Raw genomic sequence first — 26690 nt, forward strand, 5'->3', positions numbered from 1 at the left:
GCAAGCAAGTTATTGTGGAGAAGGTGCTGAAGTAGTTGATGGTGGATACATTTTCCATGATTTTAGCTAAAGGGGAGAGTAAAGCAATTGGACGGTAGTTGGAGATATCAGTGGATTTACCTCCTTTGTGTAAGGTGATTATATGGGAGATTTTCCATAAGGAAGGGATGTAACCTTCTGAGATAGTTCTGTTTATAAGGATAGAAACAGGGTATGCGATGGCTTTAGCAGCAATTTGAAGGTATTCTGCTGGGAGACAGTCAGCAGAAGGGGTGCAGGGTTTAAGTTTTTGAAGGAGTTTGCAGATAAAGATAGTTGGTACTGGTTGTAAATGAAAGGGGGGCAGAGAATCGTTGGTATGTTGTGTAGGAGTGGGGTAGGGGGTGATAGTGTTTTAGTAAGGGTTTGAATGGCTTCAATGAAGTAGTTGTTAAAAGCATTTGCTATTTGCAGAGGGTTGTTATGGGGGATAGAGCTGGGAGAAGGAGTTCTAGCCTGGCCTGGTTTGAGAAGTTTATTAATGCCAGACCAAAACTTTTGAGGATTTTTAGAGTTTGAATGTTGAAGATGGGAATAATAGTTCTTTTTATCTAAGATTATATCTTTTTGACATTTCTTAACTGTTTAAAGTAGAGGTGATCTGCTGGGCATTTGGAGGTTCTCCGTTTGCCCAAATTTTGTTCAGAGGAACATTTTTCTTTGGTTTGTTTTGTAAGCCAAGGAGCTATTTTGGTCCTGACTCTGGAGGAGTGAATGGGAGCATGACTATTTAGAACTTGAAGGAATGTAGAATTAAAGAAGGAGATAGCTTCATCCAGATTGAGTAGTTTTAGTAATGACCAATTGCAGGCTTTTAGTTCATTGATAAAGTTCTCAGATTGGAAGTGTTTTTCAGATCGATCATTGATAAAATTGTTGTCTTTGGGGCTAGATTTCTTTTGCTTAACTATGTAGGTTAGAATATGGTCACTAATGTCATCTGGGAGAGATCCTGTCAAGTAAGTTTCAGGGTGACTATTAATTAGTATCCAGTCAAGAGTAGTTTCTTTAGTACTAGGCTTATGGATTCTAGTGGGGGTATTTATTGTTTGAGTGAAACCAAATAGATTTATATGGGTCTTAGGGTTGGAAGAATTGCATAAGGTCCAGTCTATATTAAAATGTCCTAGTACTATTGTTTCTTGAGGAAGGTGGGTGGATAGGCTACTAAGTATGTTTTCTAGGGTGGTAATATTATTTCCTGGAGGGATATATGAACAGATTATATAGATTGATTTAGAGCTATTTATTTGGAGTTGAACAGTAAGGGTCTCAGCATTGGTATTTGAGGGTAGTGCTACATCACAGGGCGAAACAAGGAGTTCAGATTTGAACAAGATTGCTATGCCGCCCTTTTTTGAAGTGCGGTCACATCTAAGGATATTGTATCCAGGTGGGATTATTTCTTGGTCATGAGTAATAGGTTTTAGCCAAGTTTCTGTTAGACAAAGAATGTCGAATGCATGGGCTTGAAGGAGAGCATGCAGTTGGCTAATTTTGTTGTTGATACTACGAATATTAAGATGTGCTATTCTGAGGGAGTTATCTAATCTAGAAGAGGAGGAAGCATTGTTATGCAATTGTTTTTGTAGATTGACATTTAGTGGGGATGGGCCGGGATTAGGATGAATGTCTCCACCTGTTAGTGGTGTTGGGCCAGGATTAGGATGAATGTCACCACCTGTTAGAATGTTTTTGGATAGTATCAAAGAAGTTTTTAAGATTTTATTAAGTTTGGGTGAGCTTAACCTATTGAGGAGGTTAGTAACATGAGTGCATCTATGGAACTTAGGATGCAGATAAGCTGAGGTAGAGGTAATGTTACAATGAGAGAGGCAGTTGGGAAGTAAGGTTGGGAGAGTTTGTAGATGGGACACTTTATGGGCCAGTGCATAATGCTCATAGGCAGTAAGGGTATAGGTTGAGGTTAGAAATATAAATAATAAACAAGACAGAAAAAAGTATGTAAGCAAAGGTTTATGTGAGTAGGCCATTTGGAATGGCAGAGTAAGGTTAATGTAAAGTCAAAGGTGGTTTAGAATATAGTTGAAGTGTAGGATAGGTTAATTGATATGGTATAGAAGGATAGTTAGAGTAGGTAGAGGGGTAGGAAGAATATAGTGATAGATGTAAGAGTAATGGCTATAGCTGCGGAGAATGGATAGAGGAGATGAGGGAGTGTGCTAAGCAGAGGAGTAAGAAGGAGAAGCTATAGAAGAGTAGGGTAGGTTAGTGCTGATAAGGTATAGAGATAAGGGGAGGAGTTTATAACTATGTAGTTGTGGTGGTGTGATACGAAGTATAGTTTTCTACTGGGAGTGTTTTCAGACCTACACAACTATATATTAAGCCATCTTCAGCTTCAAAGACTAAAGCAGCTCTAAAGACAAAGAAACAAGTACAGCATTCTCCTATTCAGACTTCCATGCCTAAAAAACAGATGCTCAAAATGGCCGAAGACCTAATTACTTGGATCAGGGGCTCCCATCCCCCTCATGATAAGAGACCTAGGCAAGAGACAGAGTATGATTCTTCTGATCAGGTATCGATTTCCTGTTCTGAACAGGATTACTCCATGCTTCCCTTTGAGGAGTCTGATGCTGAAGAATCCATTCCTTCAGCCTCTCCTCCTGAGGACTATTCTTTTGGGGAAACACTGCATACTATGAGGGAGCATTTCTACTAGGAGAGCCAAGATTATTCTGAGTCTAAGAAAAGGCTCAGAGACTTCCTGCTTCTTCCTCAGCACAGACCCCTTGCTATTCCACCTGTTCTAGACATTGTAGATGATGTATTTTCAGAGTCCGGACTGTCCCCTGACTCTTTACCCCCTGCACCTGCTAAGCCAGACAGATACTACAGGGTCCCGGATTCTCATAAATTCCTATATAAAAGCCCCACTGCTGACCCAGAAACTATATCTCAGGGTCCCAAGGGCGTTAAAGCTTCCACTGCAAAAACCCCTGTCCTCTCTGATAGGGATTCTAGAGCTCTAGACAGATGGGGGAAAAAAGTTTACACTTCTGCTACCTTGGCTGTAAGGGCTTTAAATTGTCAATTTCATATGCTTAAATATCAGCAATATTTAATGTCACTTCTTAAACAGAAAATGTTGACAAATACTGAATGTTTAGAGAACAAGGAATTGCAGGATTTATTGCATGCAACTGAACAAGTGGGAAAGCATACTTTGCAATGTGGTTATGATTCACTGGAGGCCTCTTGCAGGGCTGCTGTTACAGGTTCTGTTATTAGAAGGCATGCTTGGTTAAAGGAACAAAATCTGCCTGATCATGTTAAAGCAAAATTATTAGATGCACCATTACAGCATGATACTTTGTTTGGTACTAAAGCAGAAGAGGTGTTGAAAAAAATGGAGGATAAAGCAAAATCTATGCAGACAGTCAAGGATTTCTTACAGGTACAGCCACAGCCACCCAGGTTTAGCAGGAATTGGCCTTCTAGAAATTGGTCCTTTCCAGTCTCAGACAGACCACAAAGAGGGCAGATACAGGCATCCCAGAGGCAGATCTCAACCCCAAGGCTCATACAGGCCTAAACAATGGGGTGCTCCTACCTCCAAAAGCAGAGAAGACAAATCACAGCCTTACAGGAAACAGTCCCAATGACTTTCCTCTACCAGTTCCAAGCAGTTTTCTTTTGACAGCCCCCTTAGGGGGAAAACTAGCACTTTTTTCATCAAATTGGCAAATGGTCACCTAAGACAAATGGGTTCTGAACATAGTGTCCCAAGGCTACAGGTTCCATTTTCACACCCTACCAAGGTCAAAGGGCATGCTAGACCTGCCACACAATCAATGGGCAGAGGCACAAAAACAAATTACAGCCCTCATGGACATGAGGGCCATTCAGCAAGTACCACAACAAGAGCAGGGGCAAGGATTTTACTCCAGACTTTTTCTAGTACCCAGGAAGGACAAAACCTGGAGACCAATTCTGGACCTGTCTATACTAAATATGTTTCTGGAAGTTCCAAAATTCAAGATGTTGACTCATCAGCAGCTACTGCCCATGCTGGGCAAGAGGGCTTGGCTCGTAACTTTGGACCTAAAAGAGGCATACCTGCATGTCCCAATCAGACAATCTTGCAGAAGATGCCTCAGATTCATAGCTGGCTCAATGCATTACCAGTTCTCTGCACTGCCCTTTGGCTTATACACTGCGCCCAGGGTCTTTACAAAATGCCTGGCACCAGTAATTGTGTTTTGCAGACAAAAAGGAATTCAAATATTTCCCTACTTGGACGACTGCCTAATTCAAGCAGAGAGCAAAGACACTCTTCTAAAGCATCTGGCGTTTGTAAAAAGATTACAAATTGGCCTAGGGTACACAGTAAACGAAAAGAAATCAAAACTAGTGCCCTCTCAAGAGATAATATTCCTGGGTGCAAGCTTAAATACAACTGCCCAGATGGCTTATCTCATGCCAGACAAGCAAAAACACCTGACTATTTACTTCAAGAAATTGGCAACAAAAACCCACTTATCTGCAAGGAAAATCCTGCAGGCCTTGGGTTTCATGGCATCCTGCATTCTACTAATTCCATATGCCAGACTGTATATGAGGAAACTACAATGGTATCTGAAAAGTATTTGGACTCAGCATTGCCACAGCCTGGAGACAGTAATTGCACTCATTCCCTGCCTACAACAGGAGTTTCGATGGTGGGCAGAAGCCTGTCACCACAAGGGTCTGCCATTCAGTTTACCCAGAGCTAGACAGACACTGACAATGGCTGACAACAGATGCATCAGATTATGCCTTGGGGGGGCCCATATGGCAGGAAAATGTATTCAGGGCACATGGCCTGCAAACCAGATGCATCTTCACATCAATCAAAAAGAGATGCTAGCTGTTCAAAATGCCCTGACAGCTTTCAAGGACCTGCTTCATCCAGGACAATTACTGATAAAGACAGACAACACTACGGTCATGTGGTACATAAGCAAGCAGGGAGGTACTCATTCCTACCCCCTCTGCAGACAAGCAATGACCTTATGGGACACAGCATTGGCTTTTCAAGTTCATCTGCAAGCACAATTCCTGCCAGGAAAAACAAATACTCTGGCAGACGAACTAAGCAGAAACCTCATGGATCCCCACGAATGGAAACTGGATCCACAAGTCTTCAGGATGATAATAAGGAAATGGGGATGCCCAGACATAGATCTATTTGCCTCCCCTCACAACTGTCAATTGCAGAGATTTTGCACAAGTATTTACCACAAGCAAGCATGGAAAGTGGATGCCCTATCATTCAGCTGGAAAAATCTAACAGTATATGCTTTTCCCCCTCTGCCTCTCCTTCCCAGAGTACTCCTAAAGGTCAGACAAGAGAAGCCAAAAATGATTCTGATTGCACCAGACTGGTCACGCCAGCACTGGTACCCAATCCTAAAGAGCTTGTCTCAAGGTCCAGCATGGATATTGCCTCAAACTTCTCACTTGCTGACCCAACAAAACAATCAGATCCTGCACAGCCAATTCAGGACCTTAAATCTGGCAGCATGGCGGATAATGTAGCCATTCAGAAAACTCCTCTTTCAAAAGCTGTTATGGATGTTATCTTGGAGGCCAGGAGGCCCAGTATCAGAAAATCTTATGCAGAAAAATGGAAGAGATTCTGTGCTTGGAACCAGGAACAAGACATTGACACGTCTGTACCAAATATTCCTCAGATTTTACAATACCTAACTGAGATGCTGAACAAAGACCTTTCTTTCTCATCAATTAAGATTCATGCCTCTGCTATTTCTGCACATTACATTACGGAATCACCTATCTTTTCTCATCCTTTAATAAGGCAGTACCTCAGAGGGGCCAAAAACATTAGGCCTCCAAGGAGAGCACCTATTATGGCCTGGGACCTCAATTATGTTTTGGAAAAACTCACACTGCCTCCTTTCGAGCCAGCATCAACAGCGGATATTAAATTTTTATCCTGGAAAACAGCTCTGCTCCTAGCCATAACCTCTGCAAGGCGAGTCTCAGAGTTACAAGCTCTTATGGCTGTGGAACCTTTCATCATTTTTCATCCAGACAGGGTTTCTCTGAGGACAAACCCTACATTTATGCCTAAGGTGGTGTCCAGTGTGGCCCTCAATCAAACCATCCACTTGCCTACATTTTACCCAAATCCACAGAACAAGGGTGAGAAACTTCTGCACTCTTTGGACATACACAGGCAGTTACGCTTCTACTTGGACAGAACTAAAGCTTTCAGAAAGACTGAGCAACTTTTAGTGTCATATGCTGCAGGATCGCAAGGAAAGGCGATCTCAAAACAGACTATTTCAAAATGGATAGGCCATTGCATCCATTTCTGCTATTCTCAACATAGCAATTCAGTGCCTAAGGGCATTGGGCCTCATTCCACCAGAGCAGCAGCCACTTCACCAGCCTTCCTCAGAGGAGTACCAACCAAAGAAACTTAGAGGCTGCAACTTGGAGTTCAGTGCACACCTTTACAAAGCACTACCACTTGCCTCTACTCTAAGTCCAGAGCAGGCTTCGCCACTGCAGTTCTGCAGGGCCTCATAGCCTCTTCTAATCCTATTTAGCCCAGCCACCCATCCTTAGCTTTGGGATTCTACCCAAGAGTAATGACTGCAACAGTGAAACACGATGAACATAGTACAGTTGTGTACCTACCATAAATGTAGATGTTCGAGTGTGTTCACTGTTAAAGTCCAGGTTACCCACCCACCACCCCCCTTGTCTTTGCTGGGACTTATCTGTACTTCTCTATCCTATACAACCTATCTGGTGTATTTGCTTGCTGATGAAGGAAATGTTATTTTTGTGCATGCATTTCTTATTGGTATATTTTTCAGCCTACCTATTTGGGGCACCTGACATCTGGGGCAAGAAAAACTGAAGAAAATGGCGTCAGCTGCATCTTTTATACTCCTGGCACACTGACATCAGGGAAGAGGCGACCGCAACCGACGCCGGACCTAGACTTTGGAATTCTGGTCGACTGCGGGTAGCCTGCCAGCAGGATAACCCAAGAGTAATGACTGCAACAGTGAATACACTCTAACATCTACATTTATGGTAGGTACACAACTGTACTTTCCAGGTCATGGACAGACCACTGCACTGTCACTAATCTGTGCCTGATGGTGCCTTCTGAGTACATTAACAACAGGGTGTTGCACCACACATACAGCATTCAGACCATGCTAATGACTAGGAGCTGCATGCCATATGCAGCATTCAGGGCATAATTATAACTGGGTGGCTCACCCAACATCTGGCATTCAGAGTATAGTTGTAACTGGGTGGCTCACCCAACATGTGGCGTTCAGAGTATAGTTGTAACTGGGTGGCTCACCCAACATCTGGCATTCAGAGTTTAGTTGTAACTGGGTGGCTCACCCAACATGTGGCATTCAGAGTTTAGTTGTAACTGGGTGGCTCACCCAACATGTGGCGTTCAGAGTTTAGTTGTAACTGGGTGGCTCACCCAACATGTGGCGTTCAGAGTTTAGTTGTAACTGGGTGGCTCCCCCAACATGTGGCATTCAGAGTTTAGTTGTAACTGGGTGGCTCCCCCAACATGTGGCATTCAGAGTTTAGTTGTAACTGGGTGGCTCACCCAACATGTGGCGTTCAGAGTTTAGTTGTAACTGGGTGGCTCACCCAACATGTGGCGTTCAGAGTTTAGTTGTAACTGGGTGGCTTCCCCAACATGTGGCGTTCAGAGTTTAGTTGTAACTGGGTGGCTCCCCCAACATGTGGCGTTCAGAGTTTAGTTGTAACTGGGTGGCTCCCCCAACATGTGGCATTCAGAGTTTAGTTGTAACTGGGTGGCTCCCCCAACATGTGGCATTCAGAGTTTAGTTGTAACTGGGTGGCTCCCCCAACATGTGGCATTCAGAGTTTAGTTGTAACTGGGTGGCTCCCCCAACATGTGGCATTCAGAGTTTAGTTGTAACTGGGTGGCTCCCCCAACATGTGGCATTCAGAGTTTAGTTGTAACTGGGTGGCTCCCCCAACATGTGGCATTCAGAGTTTAGTTGTAACTGGGTGGCTCCCCAACATGTGGCATTCAGAGTTTAGTTGTAACTGGGTGGCTCCCCCAACATGTGGCATTCAGAGTTTAGTTGTAACTGGGTGGCTCCCCCAACATGTGGCATTCAGAGTTTAGTTGTAAATGGGTGGCTCCCCCAACATGTGGCATTCAGAGTTTAGTTGTAACTGGGTGGCTCCCCCAACATGTGGCATTCAGAGTTTAGTTGTAACTGGGTGGCTCCCCCAACATGTGGCATTCAGAGTTTAGTTGTAACTGGGTGGCTCCCCCAACATGTGGCATTCAGAGTTTAGTTGTAAATGGGTGGCTCCCCCAACATGTGGCATTCAGAGTTTAGTTGTAACTGGGTGGCTCACCCAACATGTGGCATTCAGAGTTTAGTTGTAACTGGGTGGCTCACCCAACATGTGGCATTCAGAGTTTAGTTGTAACTGGGTGGCTCCCCCAACATGTGGCATTCAGAACAGCAGTAACTGAGTGCTGCACCCCACATTATATGCTTTGCTTGTGCTGCACTCAGACTTGCTCCTTTTGGGGAAACACCCCATTTTTAATTTGAATTAATTTTGAATAACAAATCTTCATTAGTCATCACATTTTCGTTTTTATATGCTGTGCAGTCCCCAAATTCATGGTGTTCAGCACTGATTGTTAATACAACCATTTTACAGTTCTATGTTTATACAGGAGATGTAGACTAGTCTCATGTCAAGCTCCCAAAATCACAATTCTTTGGTCTTTCTTTTCCAAATGTGCATTACATTTTCTTCCGTGTCTTTATTGCTATGCATAGTATAGCACATTGGTATTATTCTGTTATTCCAAGGCCTAATGTCCTTTAACAAAGACTTGCTTAATAATTTTATGTATACAAGACTGTACATAATGCTCTTTTTTTATTAATTTCCTAGGTCTGCCGAAATGCCCACATGTGATCCTGTCATTGTCTCATCAGGCACTGTGCCTATCATGTGCTTTCGTGTGGGTGTATATTCTGTGTACCAAATCAAATATATATTCTGTGTACCACATGAAATATATTAGTGTAACTTGCATGGCCTTGTAGTATGCTTCCAAATCTGAATGCCCCATGCCGCCCTGTCCCTTTGTTAGTATTATTTCTTTTTCCATAGTAGTCTTTTTCTTGTGTTATCCTAAAGAAACCCCTTAATTTATTTTTTCATATTCTTCTGTATCAGAACTCTTGATCGATAAGTATAAGCCTGACTTGCATAAAAAACCAGCAAGTCAAAAAAATCTTAATGTCAAAGTCCATAAATAATTTCCATAATTTTATCTTATAATCTTTTGAGTAATTTCTCTGCATTTCTATAGCTGCTTGCTAAACATCCTATTTCAGCCAAATTCCTAAGTATCTATATCTTGTTTGGTCCCCAAAAGATGGGAAGTTCTGCCCCACAATGCACCACTACACTGGCTTCACTTGTGATTACACCACTACACTGGATTCACTTGCGATACACTGATGATCACTGACCTGAATGACTACCAGTTTTACTTCTGTGCTTGTAGAACTGCTTGTTTGCATAGACTGCAAACAAACTAGCCAATGCAAAGTTGTCCATGAGGCTTACCAGTGACTTGGGTTACTGAGAAAATGTATAAAGTGTTTTATTTTTCCACCGTATTGAATTTCATGTAAATTTGCATTGACTATTGAATGTAAATCTGGGAAAACATACTTCTGGAAATGATCTATACTTTCATGCATAACCAGTGAGCTAAATGTAATATAAATAGATTTTCTTACATTTACCATTTTAATTATTTAATTGATTAGGCAGCTTATTCCAGTGTTCACCATACAGTGCAGTTTGGTGTTTCTGTGATTTCTTTCTCTTCACTTTTCTCATGTCATTGCCTCTTAAATAGGATTAGTTTGGAACTTTTGAGTATATTATTTGTGTGTAATTAGAAGTTTTTGGGCAGATGGCAGTTTCTTTTAATATATTTTTCTTTGTTGTGTACACTGATGAAGGACTGCTTTTTGGGCACGACATATGCCACTTGCACTGAACAATGTTAGTAAAGGTGTGAACCATTTGGCAAACTGTCTTAGTTAACTGGATTTAGCTAAGTAGCATTCACATCCATTTACTTTCCAACAGGTCGACGACATGTCCAGACACGACTAGTGGAGCCAAGTACAAGATCCCTCAACAGCGGGGACTGCTTTCTTTTGGTCACCCCTCAGCATTGCTTTTTATGGATTGGAGAGTTTGCAAATGTAATAGAACGAGCCAAGGTATGACAGTGAAGCTTTGTCCTTCATGACCCTTGAAGCTTCTGCTGGTCTTTCAGTTTCTTTTCTCTTGCATGTGTCCTTCAGTAATAGTGCATTTGGACAGGCTGCTAATTCATCCCAAGACTCAGGCTTCCATCATCATCACATGCCCATACACATGCTTCCATCATCACATGCACATGTACATACACATGCTTCCATCATCACATGCACATGTACATACACATGCTTCCATCATCACATGCACATGTGCACATACACATGCTTCCATCACATGCACATACACATGCTTCCATCATCACATGCACATGCACATACACATGCTTCCATCATCACATGCACATGTGCACATACACATGCTTCCATTATCACATGCACATGCACATACACATGCTTCCATCATCACATGCACATACACATGCTTCCATTATCACATGCACATGCACATACACATGCTTCCATCATCACATGCACATGTGCACATGCTTCCATTATCACATGCACATGTGCACATGCACATACACATGCTTCCATCATCAGATGCACATGTACACATGCACATACACATGCTTCCATCATCACATATGTGTACATGCATATACACATGCTTCCATCATCACATGCACATAGACATGCTTCCATCATCACATGCACATACACATGCTTCCATCATCACATGCACATGTGCACATACACATGCTTCCAACATCACATGCACATGTGCACATACACATGCTTCCATCATCACATGCACATGTGCAAATGCGCATACACATGCTTCCATCATGACATGCACATGCACATACACATGCTTCCATCATCACATGCACATGTGCACATGCACATACACATGCTTCTATCATCACATGCACATGCACATACACATGCTTCCATCATCACATGCACATAGACATGCTTCCATCATCACATGCACATAGACATGCTTCCATCATCACATGCACATAGACATGCTTCCATCATCACATGCACATGTGCACATGCACATACACATGCTTCCATCATCACATGCACATGTGCACACGCATATGCACAGATGCATGTACACAAACATACAACACACTAAATGTGGTGCCCCACAGGAATTCTAGGTGAGTGGCCACATATTTTCACCTTCTGCATCAAACTCGCCCCAAACTGTTTGGGTTGAAAAGCTTAGTTTACACTGTTGGTGGCTTTTGAATTATTTGGTGCACTGCTCCCATATGTATATTTTTATTTGGAAATGGGAATGCTTATGATCAGCAGGAATGATATGACATTATGGAAACTTGTGATTTTTTTTTGATCCTCCATGTCATATTCCTTGTTGAAGCAGTATTATATTAGGGAATCCGCTCTCTCTCTTTGATGGATAAAGTGGTACATAAGTTGACTTGTTTAGATTTTTTTCTTTTCTAATGTCTCTTTAAACGTTGAAAGATAATTTGGACTGTTTTAAGAACATTTATAGGTCATTGTCATTTTAGTTTTGATAATGGTCGGAATGAGTGCTGGTTTGGCTCTTTTTATAGCTATGTATATTGTTATATTTACTTGCCTGAGTGGGGCCTCTTTTCCTTCAGGTTCCTTTTCATCCCCTCCCACTTCTCCTCATCGCTTTTGGTGTGGCCTGTTCATTAAGCTTTAAAAACGTGCCAAACCTCCGCATGTGATTTTCATTTGTGGTATTTCTCAGAAAATAAAATGTCTCTATTTTTAATGAAAGAGGGAATAGCAGAGCCCAGATTCCAAAATAGTTGGCTGCCAGCTCAAAGTGTTGTGCTGATTTATACCTGTTTTTTGGGGGTTTGCAAACTACAAGTAGTAACTTTTGCCAAGCACAAATTGTTTCAGAATTTAGGGGCAGCACTCATCTTTAACAATGAGCATATGGTCTTCCAGAACTGGACACCGGTATGCCCAGACTGAGAATTACTTAAGGACTGAATCCAGCTGTTCGTAAAGTTGTGTTACTTGCTTATTTTAATTAGTATTACTTTGTGTTCCTTATATCTATGTGAGTGTAATGCTCATAGAAAGTTGACATACTTTTGACTGGAAATGTAATAAAATGTCATATCCTGTACGTTGGTTTCTCATAAATGTTTTTGTAAATAGTGGATGTTCTTCGTGTTTCACTATTGCAGTCATTACATTTGGGTAATCTGCTGGCAGGTTGCCCTCAGTCGGCCTGAATAACAAAGTCGTGGGTCTTGTGTCGGTTGCTGTCTCCTCTTCCATGATGTCAGGGGTATAAAACACGCAGCCGATGCCATTTTAACCAGTCTTTCATGCCGCGCAGTGTCCGAAGCAGAAGCAGTTCCTGGATATTCCAAAATTCAAAATGTTTACTTTGCAACAGCTACTGCCTATGCTAGGCAAAAATGCTTGGTTAGTAACTCTAGACTTAAAAGAGGCATACCTGTATACCCCAATAAGGGAATCTTGCAGACGATAGCTCCGCTTCAAAGCAGGCTTTTTGCATTACCAATTCTCTGCACTGCCCTTTGGCTTATCTACTGCGCCCAGGGTCTTTACAAAGTGCCTGGCACCAGTAATGGCATTCTGCAGACAAAGAAACATTCAGATTTATCCTTATCTGGACGATTGTCTCAATCAGGCAGTAGACAAGGACACTCTTTTTCAACATCTGGCATTTGTAAAAAGGCTTCTAGCATGCCTAGGGTACACCATAAATTAAAATAAATCACAACTGGTACCCTCTCAAATAATGACATTCCTGGGTGCAAGCTTGAATACAACTGCCTAGATGGCTTACCTCATGCCAGACCAACAAATACAATTGACAGCATACTTCAATCAAAGGGCAACAAAAACCCAGTTATCTGCAAGACAAATTCTGCAGGCTTTGGGGTTCATGGCATCATACATTCTTCTAATTCCATATGCAAGACTGCATGTGAGGAAACTTCAATGGTATCTAAAAAGTTTATGGAGTCAACATTGTCTCAGCCTGGAAACAATGATTCCTCTCATTCCCTGCCTACAACAGCAGTTTCTTTGGTGGGCAAAGGCATGTCACCAAAACAAGGGACTGTCATTCACACTACCCTCTGCCACCCAAACCCTAACTACGGACGCATCAGACTATGCTTGGGGGGCCCACCTGGCAGGGAGATGCATTCAGGGCAAATGGAGCCCAAACCAAATGCATCTGCATATCAACCAGAAAGAAATGCTAGCTGTTCAGAATGCTCTGACAGCTTTCAAGGACTTGCTTCATCCAGGACAACTACTGATAATGGTGGACAACACCACGGTTATGTGGTACATAAACAAGCAGGGGGGGTACACATTCCTACCCCCTTTGCAGACTAGCCATGGCACTGTGGGACACTGCCTTGACTTACCAAATACAACTACAAGCTCAATTCCTGCCAGGAAAACAAAATACTCTGGTAGACGACCTAAGCAGAAATCTTATGGACCCTCACGAGTGAAAACTGGATCCACAAGCCTTCAGCATGATAGAGAAATGGGGTTGTCCAGACATAGATCTATTTGCCTCTCCCCAAAATTATCAACTGGACAAATTCTGCACAAGGACTTATCACAGACGAGCATGGAAAGTGGATGCTCTCTCCTTCAGCTGGAAAAACCTATCAGTCTATGCTTTTCCCCTCTGCCTCTACTCTCCAAGGTCTTACTAAAGGTCAAACAGGAAAAAACAAAAATGATTCTAATTGGCCCGGACTGGCCTTGCCAACACAGGTACCCGCATCTAAGGAATATGTCACACCTTCCTCCGTGGTACTTGCCTCAAACACCTCATCTACTGTCTCAGCAGAACTATCAAATTCTGTACACTCAGCTAAAAACTCTGAATCATGCAGCATGGCTAATCAACTAATTATTCAAAACACACCTCTCAGTAAACCTGTGCTGGATGTAATTTTGGAAGCCAGAAGGCCTAGTACTAGAAAATCTTATGCTGACAAATGGAAGAGATTCTGTGCTTGGAACCAAGCACAAGGAATAGACACAGCAAGGCCTAATATTCCTCAGATTTTACAATACTTAACTGAGATGCTTGACAAGGACCTATCTTTTTCTTCTATAAAAATCCACGCCTCTGCCATCTCGGCTCATTACAACACAGATCCTCACTTCTTTTCTCATCCACTACTAAAACAGTATCTCAGAGGGGCCAAAAATATACGGCCTCCCAGGAGAGCACCAACTCCTGCACGGGACCTCAATTTTGTGCTGGAAAAACTCACCCTGCCTCCTTTTGAACCAGCAGCTACTGCTGATATAAAATTTATGTCTTGGAAGACAGCTTTTCTTTTGGCAGTTACGTCGGCTAGAAGGGTTTCGGAACTACAGGCTCTCATGGCAGTAGAGCCTTTCATTCTATTCTACCCGCACAGGGTGGCCCTCAGGACCACCCCTTCCTTTATGTCTAAAGTGGTATCCAGTGTGGTTCTTAACCAGACCATTCACCTGCCAACTTTTTTCCCAAATCTGCAGGACAAGGGGGAGCGGATTCTGCATTCGTTGGATGTGCACAGACAACTAAGATTCTACTTAAACAGGACAAAATCTCTAAGAAAGTCTGAGGAACTACTGGTAGCATTTGCTGCAGGATCAGAGGGGAAGGCCATATCAAAGCAGACTATTTCTAAATGGATAAGCCACTGCATTCATTTCTGCTATTTGCACCATGGTAAACCTGTACCCAAGGGAATCCGATCCCATTCCACCAGGGCTGCCTCCACTTCAGCAGCTTTTCTCAGAGGGGTCCCAACCAAAGACATTCTAGAAGCTGCAACTTGGAGCTCTGTTCATACATTCACAAAGCACTATCATTTACCTCTTTTCTCTAAATCTAGGGCAGGCTTTGCCACTGCAGTTCTGCAGGGTCTTATAGCTGCTCCTAATGCTGTTTAGTTCCATCCTCCCATCCATAGCTTTGGTATTCTACCCAAATGTAATGACTGCAACAGTGAAACATGAAGAACATAGTACAGTTGTGTACACTTACCATAAATGTAGATGTTCGAGTGTATTCACTGTTGCAGTCCAGGTTACCCACCCACCATCCCCCATTCTATACCTTTTCTTTCCTTCACTATACTCAAGACTTTGTGGTGTATTTGCTTTTAGTTGAAGGTAAATTTTGTTTCTAAAGTGCACTTATATATTTACAGTTTATTTATATATATTTTTGCTCCCCATTTGGGGGGGCACCTGACATCAGGGGCAAGAAAAACTGATTTAAAATGGCGTCGGCTGCGTGCTTTATACCCCTGATGACCTGACGTCATGGAAGAGGAGACAGCAACTGACGCAGGACCCAAGACTTTGTTATTCAGGCCGACTGAGGGCAACTTGCCAGCAGATTACCCAAATGTAATGACTGCAACAGTGAATACACTCGAACATCTACATTTATGGTAACTGTACACAACTGCACTTTTTACTGTATTGTAATGATATATTAGTGTGTGTGCATGTGTGTGTGTGTGTGTGTGCGCACGCACACACATGCGCACATCCATGCACATCTGGTGGTATACCAGTGTCCTTTCCAGGTGTAATTTCTCAGCTTTGCACCCAAAATACCATTTTACACAACTATGTTCCCATTCGGTTTTTACGATTTAGTGACCATAAGCTCCTCCCTGTCCACAAGCCTAGGACTTTTGCTGGGCATGGTCTGTACTCATGTCATGATGCTAACAAACTCCTTACTTGCATCTGTCAGGTCAGTTCCCTCCCTCCAGTCCTCTAAATCTATAGTTTTGAAAGACTTCCTAGCCAGAATTTGGATCCCTAAATATGAGCATGTACCTGTTCATACCTGACACCTCCTCGAGCACCTATTCTTACCTGACACCTCCTTACCCTACCTTCTTCACTCACTTCCTTATTTCAATCTGTTTTTCTCCCCTGACTCTTTCCACATATGCCATAACCCTGTTTTTCCTTTCACTTCATATTGCAATTCATGTTTGTTATACTAACTTACTTTTGATATCTGTATAAACTGGCTAAAATTTCTGTAAATATTAAATCATTGTCATATAACTTTCAATGTTTTCACGTTGTCTAATTTGGTATAATTGTTTAAACTATAGATGTTTTCATATTGTTTTTGAAGATTGTAAAATTGTCTCTGTCACCTTCAATAAACACACATCACACCAAATAACAATTGACAGCTTTTATTAAAATTCCATAAACAATAAAACTTAATTGACGGATATTTTCATTTATTACTCACAGCATAAACATCCATCTAACTGTTAACTTAGGTCAGCATGGCTCTGATCACCACAACTAATTCAGATGCATCCTTACCACTGATCACTTACTTTAACTTATCAAGCAACATCCAACCACTCACTTGCTTTTCCCAGCTCATTGAAATGAACATCCAACACCAGAGTGGGAACAGAGGAGGGACAAGTCTGCCCCTCTTCTCTGCCCACCAGCCTGACCAGGCAGTTCACCCTCCTTCATACCAAAAATCCCAACAGCCTTCTAAAACAAACCAAACTGTACGTTAAAAGGTCAAAGCCAAATGTCATTCAGTCTACTCCATTATCTGGCACCAGATTGGATCCCTGTCATCAATATGAGAAACTCTGTCATATTAAGCAACCAGTTCCTTAAACAGATGAAATTAAACAAATGATTCTTTTCCAAAGCCAAAGTAATACCCATACCCTTGTAAAACCTTGTAAATCAAACATGTCCTCATGTGTCTTAACTGTCAACAGTAGCTTCGTAATTATTCCCAGGTCATTACCTGCCAAATGTACCACCAAAACACTAAAATACCTAATGCCTTCCAAAACAAGGCAAACCCAACTTTATGCCATCCTGCCTTAACTGCAGCATCCTTTAACCACCCAAAGGATGTAATAATGACCAAATCAAATCACTGCTGCAACAGTTCAGTTCAACAGGAGTTCAAATGCCTGTACCCACCCTCTATTATAAAGCAAACATCTGATGACCACATAGCATTTTTTGACCAGTGCCACCCTGTTAAAGAATTCAGTCCTCCAAAATGCCAATATCTCCTCAAATTGCAACCAAATAAATCTCCATTTACCAACACCAACCCTCACAACAAAACTTGTCTTGACAATAGCCATAGTCTGTCAGACTTCATCTATCGAACCTACTCCAGCCCTTCAAACTTATGACCCACTGTCCCAAACTTAGTAAAGTCATATAAGCTTGTCACCAGTGCAACTATACTAATCAGAGCTAAATCCACCTTGACCAACTGAACTGCCTAACCTTGTTCCAAGCCTAAACACAAATTAGCAAAATCTTGCAATGCCTTACCATATAGCCCCCAGGCCACAGTTGCCATGGAATCCTGTACCACAACTAATCATCCCAAGCAAACCTAAAACACCTCTCCTGGCACATCAGGGCCTGCCACCACTGCCCTGTTGTCCAGACTGACAATTAACAGTTTTCCTCACAACTCCTACTTAACCTACAGTACCAGCCAGCCAACTAACTCCAAACAGTAAAGCCCCTCTTCCAAATGTCCTTCCATCCTGTACCTCCATCCTCCAAACATCATTACATCCCTCCAGACAACAAGCCAACCATTCCCTCTCAGTTATGCAAAATAAGGAGCCCAGTGATGTCTATGCCATCCTTAATCCAGCCTTGTCCCAAAACTTCGCCCTCTTTTTTTTTTTAAATGGCCATGGTCTACTTCCCCTAGTAACCCCTTGGACCTTCAAGCTTCTGCTTAAACAATAACCAGTTTCTAACCCATACCTACACATATGCATACCTTGCAAGCTGTGTCCAACCATCTACCTGGTCCTAAAGTCTCTACCACTGTTGCCAAATCTACCGGAAAACAGTGCTAAACTCCAAAAGTAGGACGGCCACTGAACAACCCATCTGCCTAGCCTTACACTGGAAGAAAACCCAGCCACCGTGTCCATAAAATGCAACCCAACCTCACATTGAGTAACTCCACCCAACCTGTGTATAACCACAAATTCCCCATAAACAATCCCCAAACCTGTTTCAACCTGCCCCTGACATAACTCATCACCTGTCTCCACGTTACTCCCAGTATGAACTCTGACTTGCCTTACTGAGTAAAGTCTTCACTGTGTGCCACTCCAGTGGCAGGAAAATCAACCACAGAGGAATCCGTCATATTTCAAATCCACTTCCTTCTGGCCACCGACTGATGCCGAGACTGCACTTTCCATCTGTGACCTCAATGTGCACCACACCAGCGTATTGAGTGCTCTGTGTGTACTCATCTGCAAAAGAAAAAAAAACTGTAAATGATGTGTGCACACCTAAACAAAAACCTCTTAATAACATTTGTCGCTGCCAAGGGCCTTCTTTGCTCACCCAACTGCACAACCACTACCCTGTCGTGCATCCCCTATCTTCAGTAACCTGGCATCACTGTACCCCTCAGCATTTCCTTTCACTGCCAGCAAAGGAGCATACCGCTGCCAGCGGTTTTATAACGCAACTGCCAGCAAAGGAGCATACCGCTGCCAGCGGTTTTATAACGCAAGCAACAGTAACTGCACCTATGCTCTTAAAGGCCCGTGTTCAAATGCAGAATGCAAATTGAACCACCATTTAAGTATGTTACACCTAGAGAGATGAGGCTAATTTAAACATCAAATTACCTGGGCTACCTCGCTTACCTCGTGATTTCCTTACAAAATCCAATACTGCACTTTATAGGCCAAGTCAACTTATTTCGTAAAACAGTCTTGGGAGCATTTCTGTAATGAGCACTATGGGCTATCCTTGCACAATCATGCAAATTAAAAGTGTAAACAAAAACTACCTAGTCCTCTAGAAAAAAAAGCAGCTTCTCCCCTGTGCTGCCTTGTTCTCCAAGTGGCTCTAACAGACACATGTATCCAGTGTTGAAAATTAATATGCTTAAAACAAAGAGTAGCACATCTACATATCATGCCAATACCTCTCAAGTGTATCTCTTTCCGAGGAGCATTCCTTATCTGAAGTCATAAAAGTTCATGTTCCTCAAGGTTCCACCTTAAAAAGATCTGTCACAGTCTGTTCTACCAATTTAACAGCTACCAGTGGTAAATGGACTGAATCATTATTCATTAAAAGGCTTATTTCTATAAATAAAATTATCACATTTTAACAATCCTGTAAGCTTCTTAATTGAAGTTGCTAGTGAGCCATTAGCAAGTGGTCCATCTTTTACCCAGTCGTTCCACATTATAAGTGGCAGCATTCTTCATCCTGGTGATGTAAAGAGAAACAAAACAATGCAGGTAAAGAAACTTAAACCATTCCATCCCTTTCATGGGTTCATTTTAGAATTGCCCCACACCAAAACATGAATAAATACAGCTAAGATGCCTACCTTTCACATGTGTGAACATTTACCAATTCCTTCTTTAATGAACTACTACACCTTCCTAGAAACCACCCAACCATTAAACTGCCCAAGATAGAAACCTAACCCTGAACATACTGTGAACACCTGTACCATTAAGAACTGTGCCACATGCTAACTTCTTTGACAGTTTGGGGTAAAAGCCTGCCCTTAGAGCAGCCCGTTGTAGACTGCAAATGACCTGCATGAATGCCCTGTACTGCTAACCATTACTCACCCGAAGACAGCACTGCCCTGAGCTCTCCTTCAAACAGGGACCAATCGCAACCAAATGCGGGTCAAAACCAAAACTAAATAAAACCATCAGGGACACCTGCCATACATATTTACTCAGGAGACGTTGAACTGGACCTAGGTTATCACCAATATATTACCAGAATATCCTCCCAAACTGTCAGGTACTGACTGCCACCTTTTCAGATTCCGGGCATTAGGAGAATGTGACTTATCAAATAAAGAAGTTTACTCTTAATTATTGTTGTTATTTTTTTAAGTGTAATTCCACCACCTTCATACAACAGACACCAATTTTACAAGGCACCAAAAGGAGTCAGAGCCGAAATTTCAGTCAAAGTCATGGATATCCCTGATCGTCTCGTAACACCAGTGGCAAAATCAAGAACAATTGAAAGGTATGACTCCATAGGTGAACAAGCGCCATCCCACCCCCATGGCTGTTACCACAGTACTGGGAATGTGTGACACTCGACTGTTACTCGCGGTTGCCTCGCAGTCTGCAAACCCACACAAATGGAAAAGCTAAATAAAAGGTGGTATGCAAATACTCAGAACCACAACTATGACTTAAACCTCCGCATGAAACTTAGCCAACAGCAGGCATCTGGACCCTTTCCCAAGACAAAGACAACACTGAGCAACATTCTCCTCTCACGAAGGCACAACCAAGAGGTGTGCCCCATTATGCCACCAGCCGTGTAGTCCTACCTGCCCCCCATTGGTTTGCAGGGAGCTGCAACAAAGACCAACTGAAAGACAATTCCAGGCACACATGAAGTCACTCACCCACCCAGCCTAGCCAGCATGCTAGACTGCAAAACACCGCATCCCCATTGGTTTTACTGCCTCCTTTCTCCTTCATTGTAGTTAAGAAGTCAGTACAAAGCACTTGGAACTAACCTAACATAGTGTAGAAATACAGGCAAGGGAAAATGAAAAACCATTCCGTACATATGTCTGAGCTCCTGACGTCAATTCCTACAGAACGATACACTGAAATTACAGACAGGACATCATTTAGCATCTACAGAAAGTGACATGGCCCAGAAATCCAGCCACACCATCTGTACAACACCAACTGCCAACACTGGCACTGCAAGCAGGGACTGTGAAGGTGGAAATGGAAACTAGTTGAAGGAGTGCTACTAATCAACATCTTGTCAGACAGCCATGCTACATGGCACCAGAGCCCACTGGCTGAATCACTTAGCCAAAATCAGAATGTTTTCTCCCCTTGTTCCCTCTCTGCTGTCATTCTTTTTTTGGTTAGAAGTCTGAGTCTTTGCCTAGCATGAATTTCAGAAAGATATGAAGTCTGAAACTAAAATTTCTGTCATTGTTTTGAACTTCAGTCTTTAATGAACTGCCAGTAATTTGCCAGAACGTCAAAGTTCTATGAGCGGACCAGACAATGAGACCAGACAATGAGACCATCTGCGAAACCTAACAACGCATCAAAACACGAGGTAAAATCTGGACATTCTGCGAAAACCCGTGTGAGAGCTGTGATGAGGCATACTTACTGCTGAACACCATGTGCACAGCTTCAACCTTTTCAAAACTAAGTGACACTTAACGTACATTTTATAAATATGGTGTAAAATGTGTTAAACAAAACTGCATGGATCCTATTGTACATGCACCATGCACATTACTCTTGGCATCTTAAAGCCAGTGAAAGGGAAATTGCAGCGTTTCCTCTACAGTGTAAAATAATTATGGATGCTGCAAGAGACCCAGAAGCCCAAGACCAACACTGGCTCTCAAATCAGGTCAGGGACAGACCCCAAATACCACTCTCATATCACCTTGAACATCAGCAGAACAGCAGGAGCGACACCAGCAAGCAACTCTGAAGGCCATGAGCTATGAACTGCACATGCAAGATCACCCATGCACCCTAAAAAACTGATCACTATTAATATGTTCACTTTGTGTTTAAGATGGTGTGTTGATTTAGTGACAGTGATAGCGGTATTCCTCTGTCACGCCTTAGTGGAGTAAACACATTTCGAAATGTTTTGCCACACACAGTCATTGTACTCCCCTCAAGGCATCACAAATGACCCGATCACCTGGTACTTGCCACAAAGCAACATAATGCACCCAGCCATGCCTATAACAGCCAACAATGAAAACTGACTCATGCAGTACTGACGCGTGGCCAGCCACGCTCGTAATATTTGAAACACTGCCTAAATGAGGCTCAATAAACTGGTACACCTCCAACAATATATAGATCACTCACTCACTTTTGACCAATACTTTTGCTGGTCTTTGCCATGTGTATATTAATTAAGGAAGATAAAACTAGGTAAATGTTACTTAGGAAAGATGATGGAGAAATTTCTGCTAGACAGACTTTCTTATCTGTAGTTATTCCAACTCTTTACTGATATTTATCTTTAAAATGTAATCTGCCCCCAGTTTTGCTACAACATTAAGTAAACAAGAATTGCATTATTAAAGAAAATAGCACATTCTAATTTCAACTTTCTAAGTCAAGAACAGTCATCATCATCTTTCGGCTCTTCCCATTAGGGGGTCACCACAGCGGATCATCTGTTTCCATTTCTTCCTGTCCTCTGCATCTTGCTCTGTCACACCAACCACCTGCATGTCCTCTCTCACCACATCCATAAACCTTATCTTAGGCCTTCCTCTTTTCCGATAGCTTCATCCTTAGTATCCTTTTCCCAATATACTCAGCATCCCTCCTCAGCACATGTCCAAACCAACATAATCTTGCCTCTGGCTTTGTCTCCAAACCTTCCAACCTGGGCTGACTCTCTAATATATTTATTCCTAATCCTGTCCAACCTCGCCACACCCAGTGCAAATCTTAACATCTTTAACTCTGCCACATCCAGCTCTAACTCCTGCCTTTTTGTCAATGCTACTGTCTCCAACCCATATAACATAGCTGGTCTCACTACCCTCTTGTAGACCTTCCCTTTCACTCTTACTGGTACTCGTCTGTCACAAATCACTCCTGACACTCTTCTCCATCCACTCTATCCTGCCTGTACTCTCTTTTTCACCTCTCTTCCAGACTCACCATTACTCTGAACTATTGATCCCAAGTATTTAAACTCATCCACCTTCGCCACCTCTACTCCTTGCATCCTCACCATTCCTCTATCCTCCCTCACCATTCCTCTATCCTCCCTCTCATTCACACACATATATTCTGTCTTAGTCCTGCTGACCTTCATTCCTCTTCTCTCTAGAGCACATCTCCACCTCTCCAGGGTCTCCTCCATCTGTTCCCTACTCTCACTGCAGATCACAATGTCATCTGCAAACATCATAATCCACGGGGACTCCTGTCTGATCTCGTCTGTCAACCTGTCCATCACCATTGCAAATAAGAAAGGGCTCAGAGCTGATCTTTGATGTAATCCCTCCTCCACTTTAAACGCATCCGTCACTCCCACTGCAGACCTAACTGCTGTCACACTACCCTCGTACATATCCTGTACCACTCTTACATACTTCTCCGACACTCCCGACTTCCTCATACAATACCACAACTCCTCTGTAGGCACCCTGTCATATGTATTCTCTAAGTCTACAAAAACACAGTGCAACTCCTTCTGACCTCTGTACTCCTCCGTCAACACTCTCAGAGCAAACATCGCCTCTGTAGGGCTCTTTCCCAGCATGAAACCATACTGCTGATCCCTAATCATCACCTCCCTTCTTAACCTAGCTTCCACTACTCTTTCCCATAACTTCATGCTGTGACTGATCAATTGAATCCCTCTGTAGTTACTACAGCTCTGCACATCACCCTTATTCTTAAAAATCGGTACCAAAACACTTTTTCTCCATTTCTCAGGCATCCTCTCACTTTCCAAGATTTCATTAAACAATCTGGTTAAAAACTCCACTGCCATTTCACCTAAACACCTCCATGCTTCCACAGGTATGTCATCTGGGCCAACAGCCTTTCCATTCTTCATTCTCTTCATAGCTATCCTTACTTCCTCCTTGCTAATCCACTGCACTTCATGATTCACTATCCGCACATCATCCAACCTTCTCTCCCTCTCTTCATTCATCAGCCCTTCACAGTACTCTTTCCATCTGCTCAACACACTCTCCTCGCTTGTGAGAACATTTCCCTCACTGTCCTTTATCACCTTTACCTGCTGCACATCTTTCCCAGCTCTGTCCCTCTGTCTAGCCAATCGGTACAGGTCCTTTTCTCCCTCCTTAGTGTCCAACCTTTCATACAACTCTCCATACGCCTTATCCTTAGCCTTTGCCACATCTCTTTGCCATGCACCTCATCTCCTTATACTCCTGTCTACTTTCTTCATCTCTCTGACAATCCCACTTCTTTGCCAACCTCTTTCTCTGTATACTCTCCTGTACTTCCTCATTCCACCACCATGTCTCCTTGTCGTCCTTCCTCTGTCCAGATGTGATACCAAGCACCATTCTAGCTGTCTCCCTTACTAGCTGTGCTGTAGTTACCCAGCTATTTGGTAACTCTTCACTGCCACACAGTGCCTGTCTTAACTCTTCCCTGAACTCCACCTCACAATTACCCTTTTTCAGTTTCCACCATTTGATCCTTGGTGCTGCGCTCACACTCATCCTCCTCTTTTTGATCACCAACTTCATCCTGCAGACCACCATTATATGCTGCCTAACTACACTTTCCCAGGTCACCACTTTACAGTCTCCAATCTCCTTTAGACTGGCCCTTCTACATAGGATATAATCCACCTGTGTGCTTCTTCCTCCACTCTTATATGTCACCCTATGCTCCTCCCTCTTGTTAAAATACGTATTCACCACAGCCATGTCCATCCTTTTCACAAAATCCACAATCATCTGACCTTCTGCATTCCTTTGTTTAACACCATACCTACCCATCACTTCCTCATCCCCTCTGTTCCCTTCACCAACATGCCCATTGAAATCTGCTCCAATTACCTCTCTCTCTCACCCTTGGGTACAGTCATCACTACTTCATCCAACTCATTCCTAAATTTTTCTTTCTCGTCCATCACACACCCAACTTGTGGAGCATATGCATTAACAACATTCATCATTACACCATCAATTTCCAGCTTCATAATCATCACTCTATCTGACACTCTTTTCACCTCCAAAACACTCTTAGCATACTGTTCCTTCAGGATAACTCCTATGCCATTTCTCCTCCCATTCATACCATGATAAAACAATTTGAGCCCACCTCCGATACACCTAGCCTTACCCCCCTTCCATCTGGTCTCTTGCACACACAATATACCAACCTTCCTTCTATCCATCATATTGGCTAGCTCTCTCCCTATACCAGTCATACTGCCAACATTCAAAGTTCCGACCCTCACTACCACAGTCCTAGCCTTTCTCCTCTCTTCCTGCCTTCGGCCATGCCTTCCACCTCCTCTATTCCTCCGGTCAACAGTAGCCTAATTTTCACCAGCACGCTGTTGGCTAACAGTACTGGTGGTGGTCGTTGTTAACCCAGGCCTCGACCGATCCGGTATGTAAATCTTTTCTGGTGTCCACATGAATGATTTGGCCAAGTTTTACGCCGGATGCCCTTCCTGACACAACCCTCCCCATTTATCCGGGCTTGGGACCGGCACAAAGAAATGCACTGGCTTGTGCATCCCCACTGGCTGGGTTGTAAAGTTGCAAATTCTTTTAATGTAATCTTGTTAACTAAGACAGTCCTAATGCAAAAACAGCAGCTCCGGCCAAACAACCTGGTACTCTTCTCCCATATTATTGTACTACTGATCACACCTGCACAAAAACAATTCCTGACTAAACATAGTGCAAGGCCTATGTGCACCACAATACCTACGGGTTGTCATGGATGTAATATTTGCTATAGCAAGTTCCCGCCAAAATGTGATTCCTTACCCAGATACACTCTCACCAAACTCAAGACCCTCCCTACCCTTACCTCATTTCCTCCCAATCCTCCTACTTACCTATTTAACCCTCCCCCCACCCAATCCCAACTAGCTCCTTCCCCTACCCTCATAAAACCCATTACTACTTTTAACTAAACCCCCACCTGAAGATGTCGTTGGTCAAACTGGTTTGTTTTAAAATCTTTTGTAATACTCTGGGCCTTTCTCCCCAGGCTTCCACTGAAAATGGGCTCCAACCCAGTTGGACTTGCCCAGTAATCAGTTGTCAATAAATAAATAGAATTGTGGAACAGATTGTGCTCCCCTTTGACCCAGAACTGGATAAAGCATGTAAACAATGATGGATGAATGCTATATTGGAACATTTTAGTTGTTTAGTTTTTATAAGCTTTGTTTGATCCCAAGATCACATGCTGTCTGGGACCTTTAGTTGGAGAAAGCGGATTAATTCAGGAAAGATCCACAGTTAGATATTTTTTATTCTCTTCTTTCCTGGCTTCCAAAATGAAGAGGCATATGTAGACAGGGCTGACGTCTTTCATCTGCAATGTATTCAGTTTTTTGTGATGTTTTACTATCAAGTACAAACTTTGTTTCTCCAAGTTCTGTTTAGTTTCAACAAAATGTTCCTCACTGCTAGTTTACTTTTGCTCTGTAGGTATCATTAACACTTGCAGTTTTGCCCTTTCTCCCTAAGGTCTTCTTTACAAATGGGCTTTGCTCAGCTGATCAGTCCTAGCTCCAAAATTAATTAAATACCTTTTCGTTTGCAGTACT

The 26690-nt window shown here is 42.7% G+C and overlaps 1 protein-coding gene across 1 annotated transcript in view; it reads left to right on the forward strand.

Moving 5' to 3' along the window:
- The window catches only part of LOC122788066 (supervillin-like), a 1698127-nt gene that overhangs the window by 1343279 nt on the left and 328158 nt on the right, over window positions 1-26690 (forward strand). Inside the window, exon 20 of the mRNA XM_044054988.1 lies at window positions 10225-10361. Within this exon, the coding sequence (XP_043910923.1) occupies window positions 10225-10361 (137 nt within the window). The remainder of the gene's footprint in view (window positions 1-10224; window positions 10362-26690) is intronic.

Source organism: Protopterus annectens, chromosome 13.part0 (assembly GCF_019279795.1).
Source record: "Protopterus annectens isolate FY-2018-M chromosome 13.part0, PAN1.0, whole genome shotgun sequence".
NCBI lineage: Eukaryota > Metazoa > Chordata > Ceratodontiformes > Protopteridae > Protopterus > Protopterus annectens.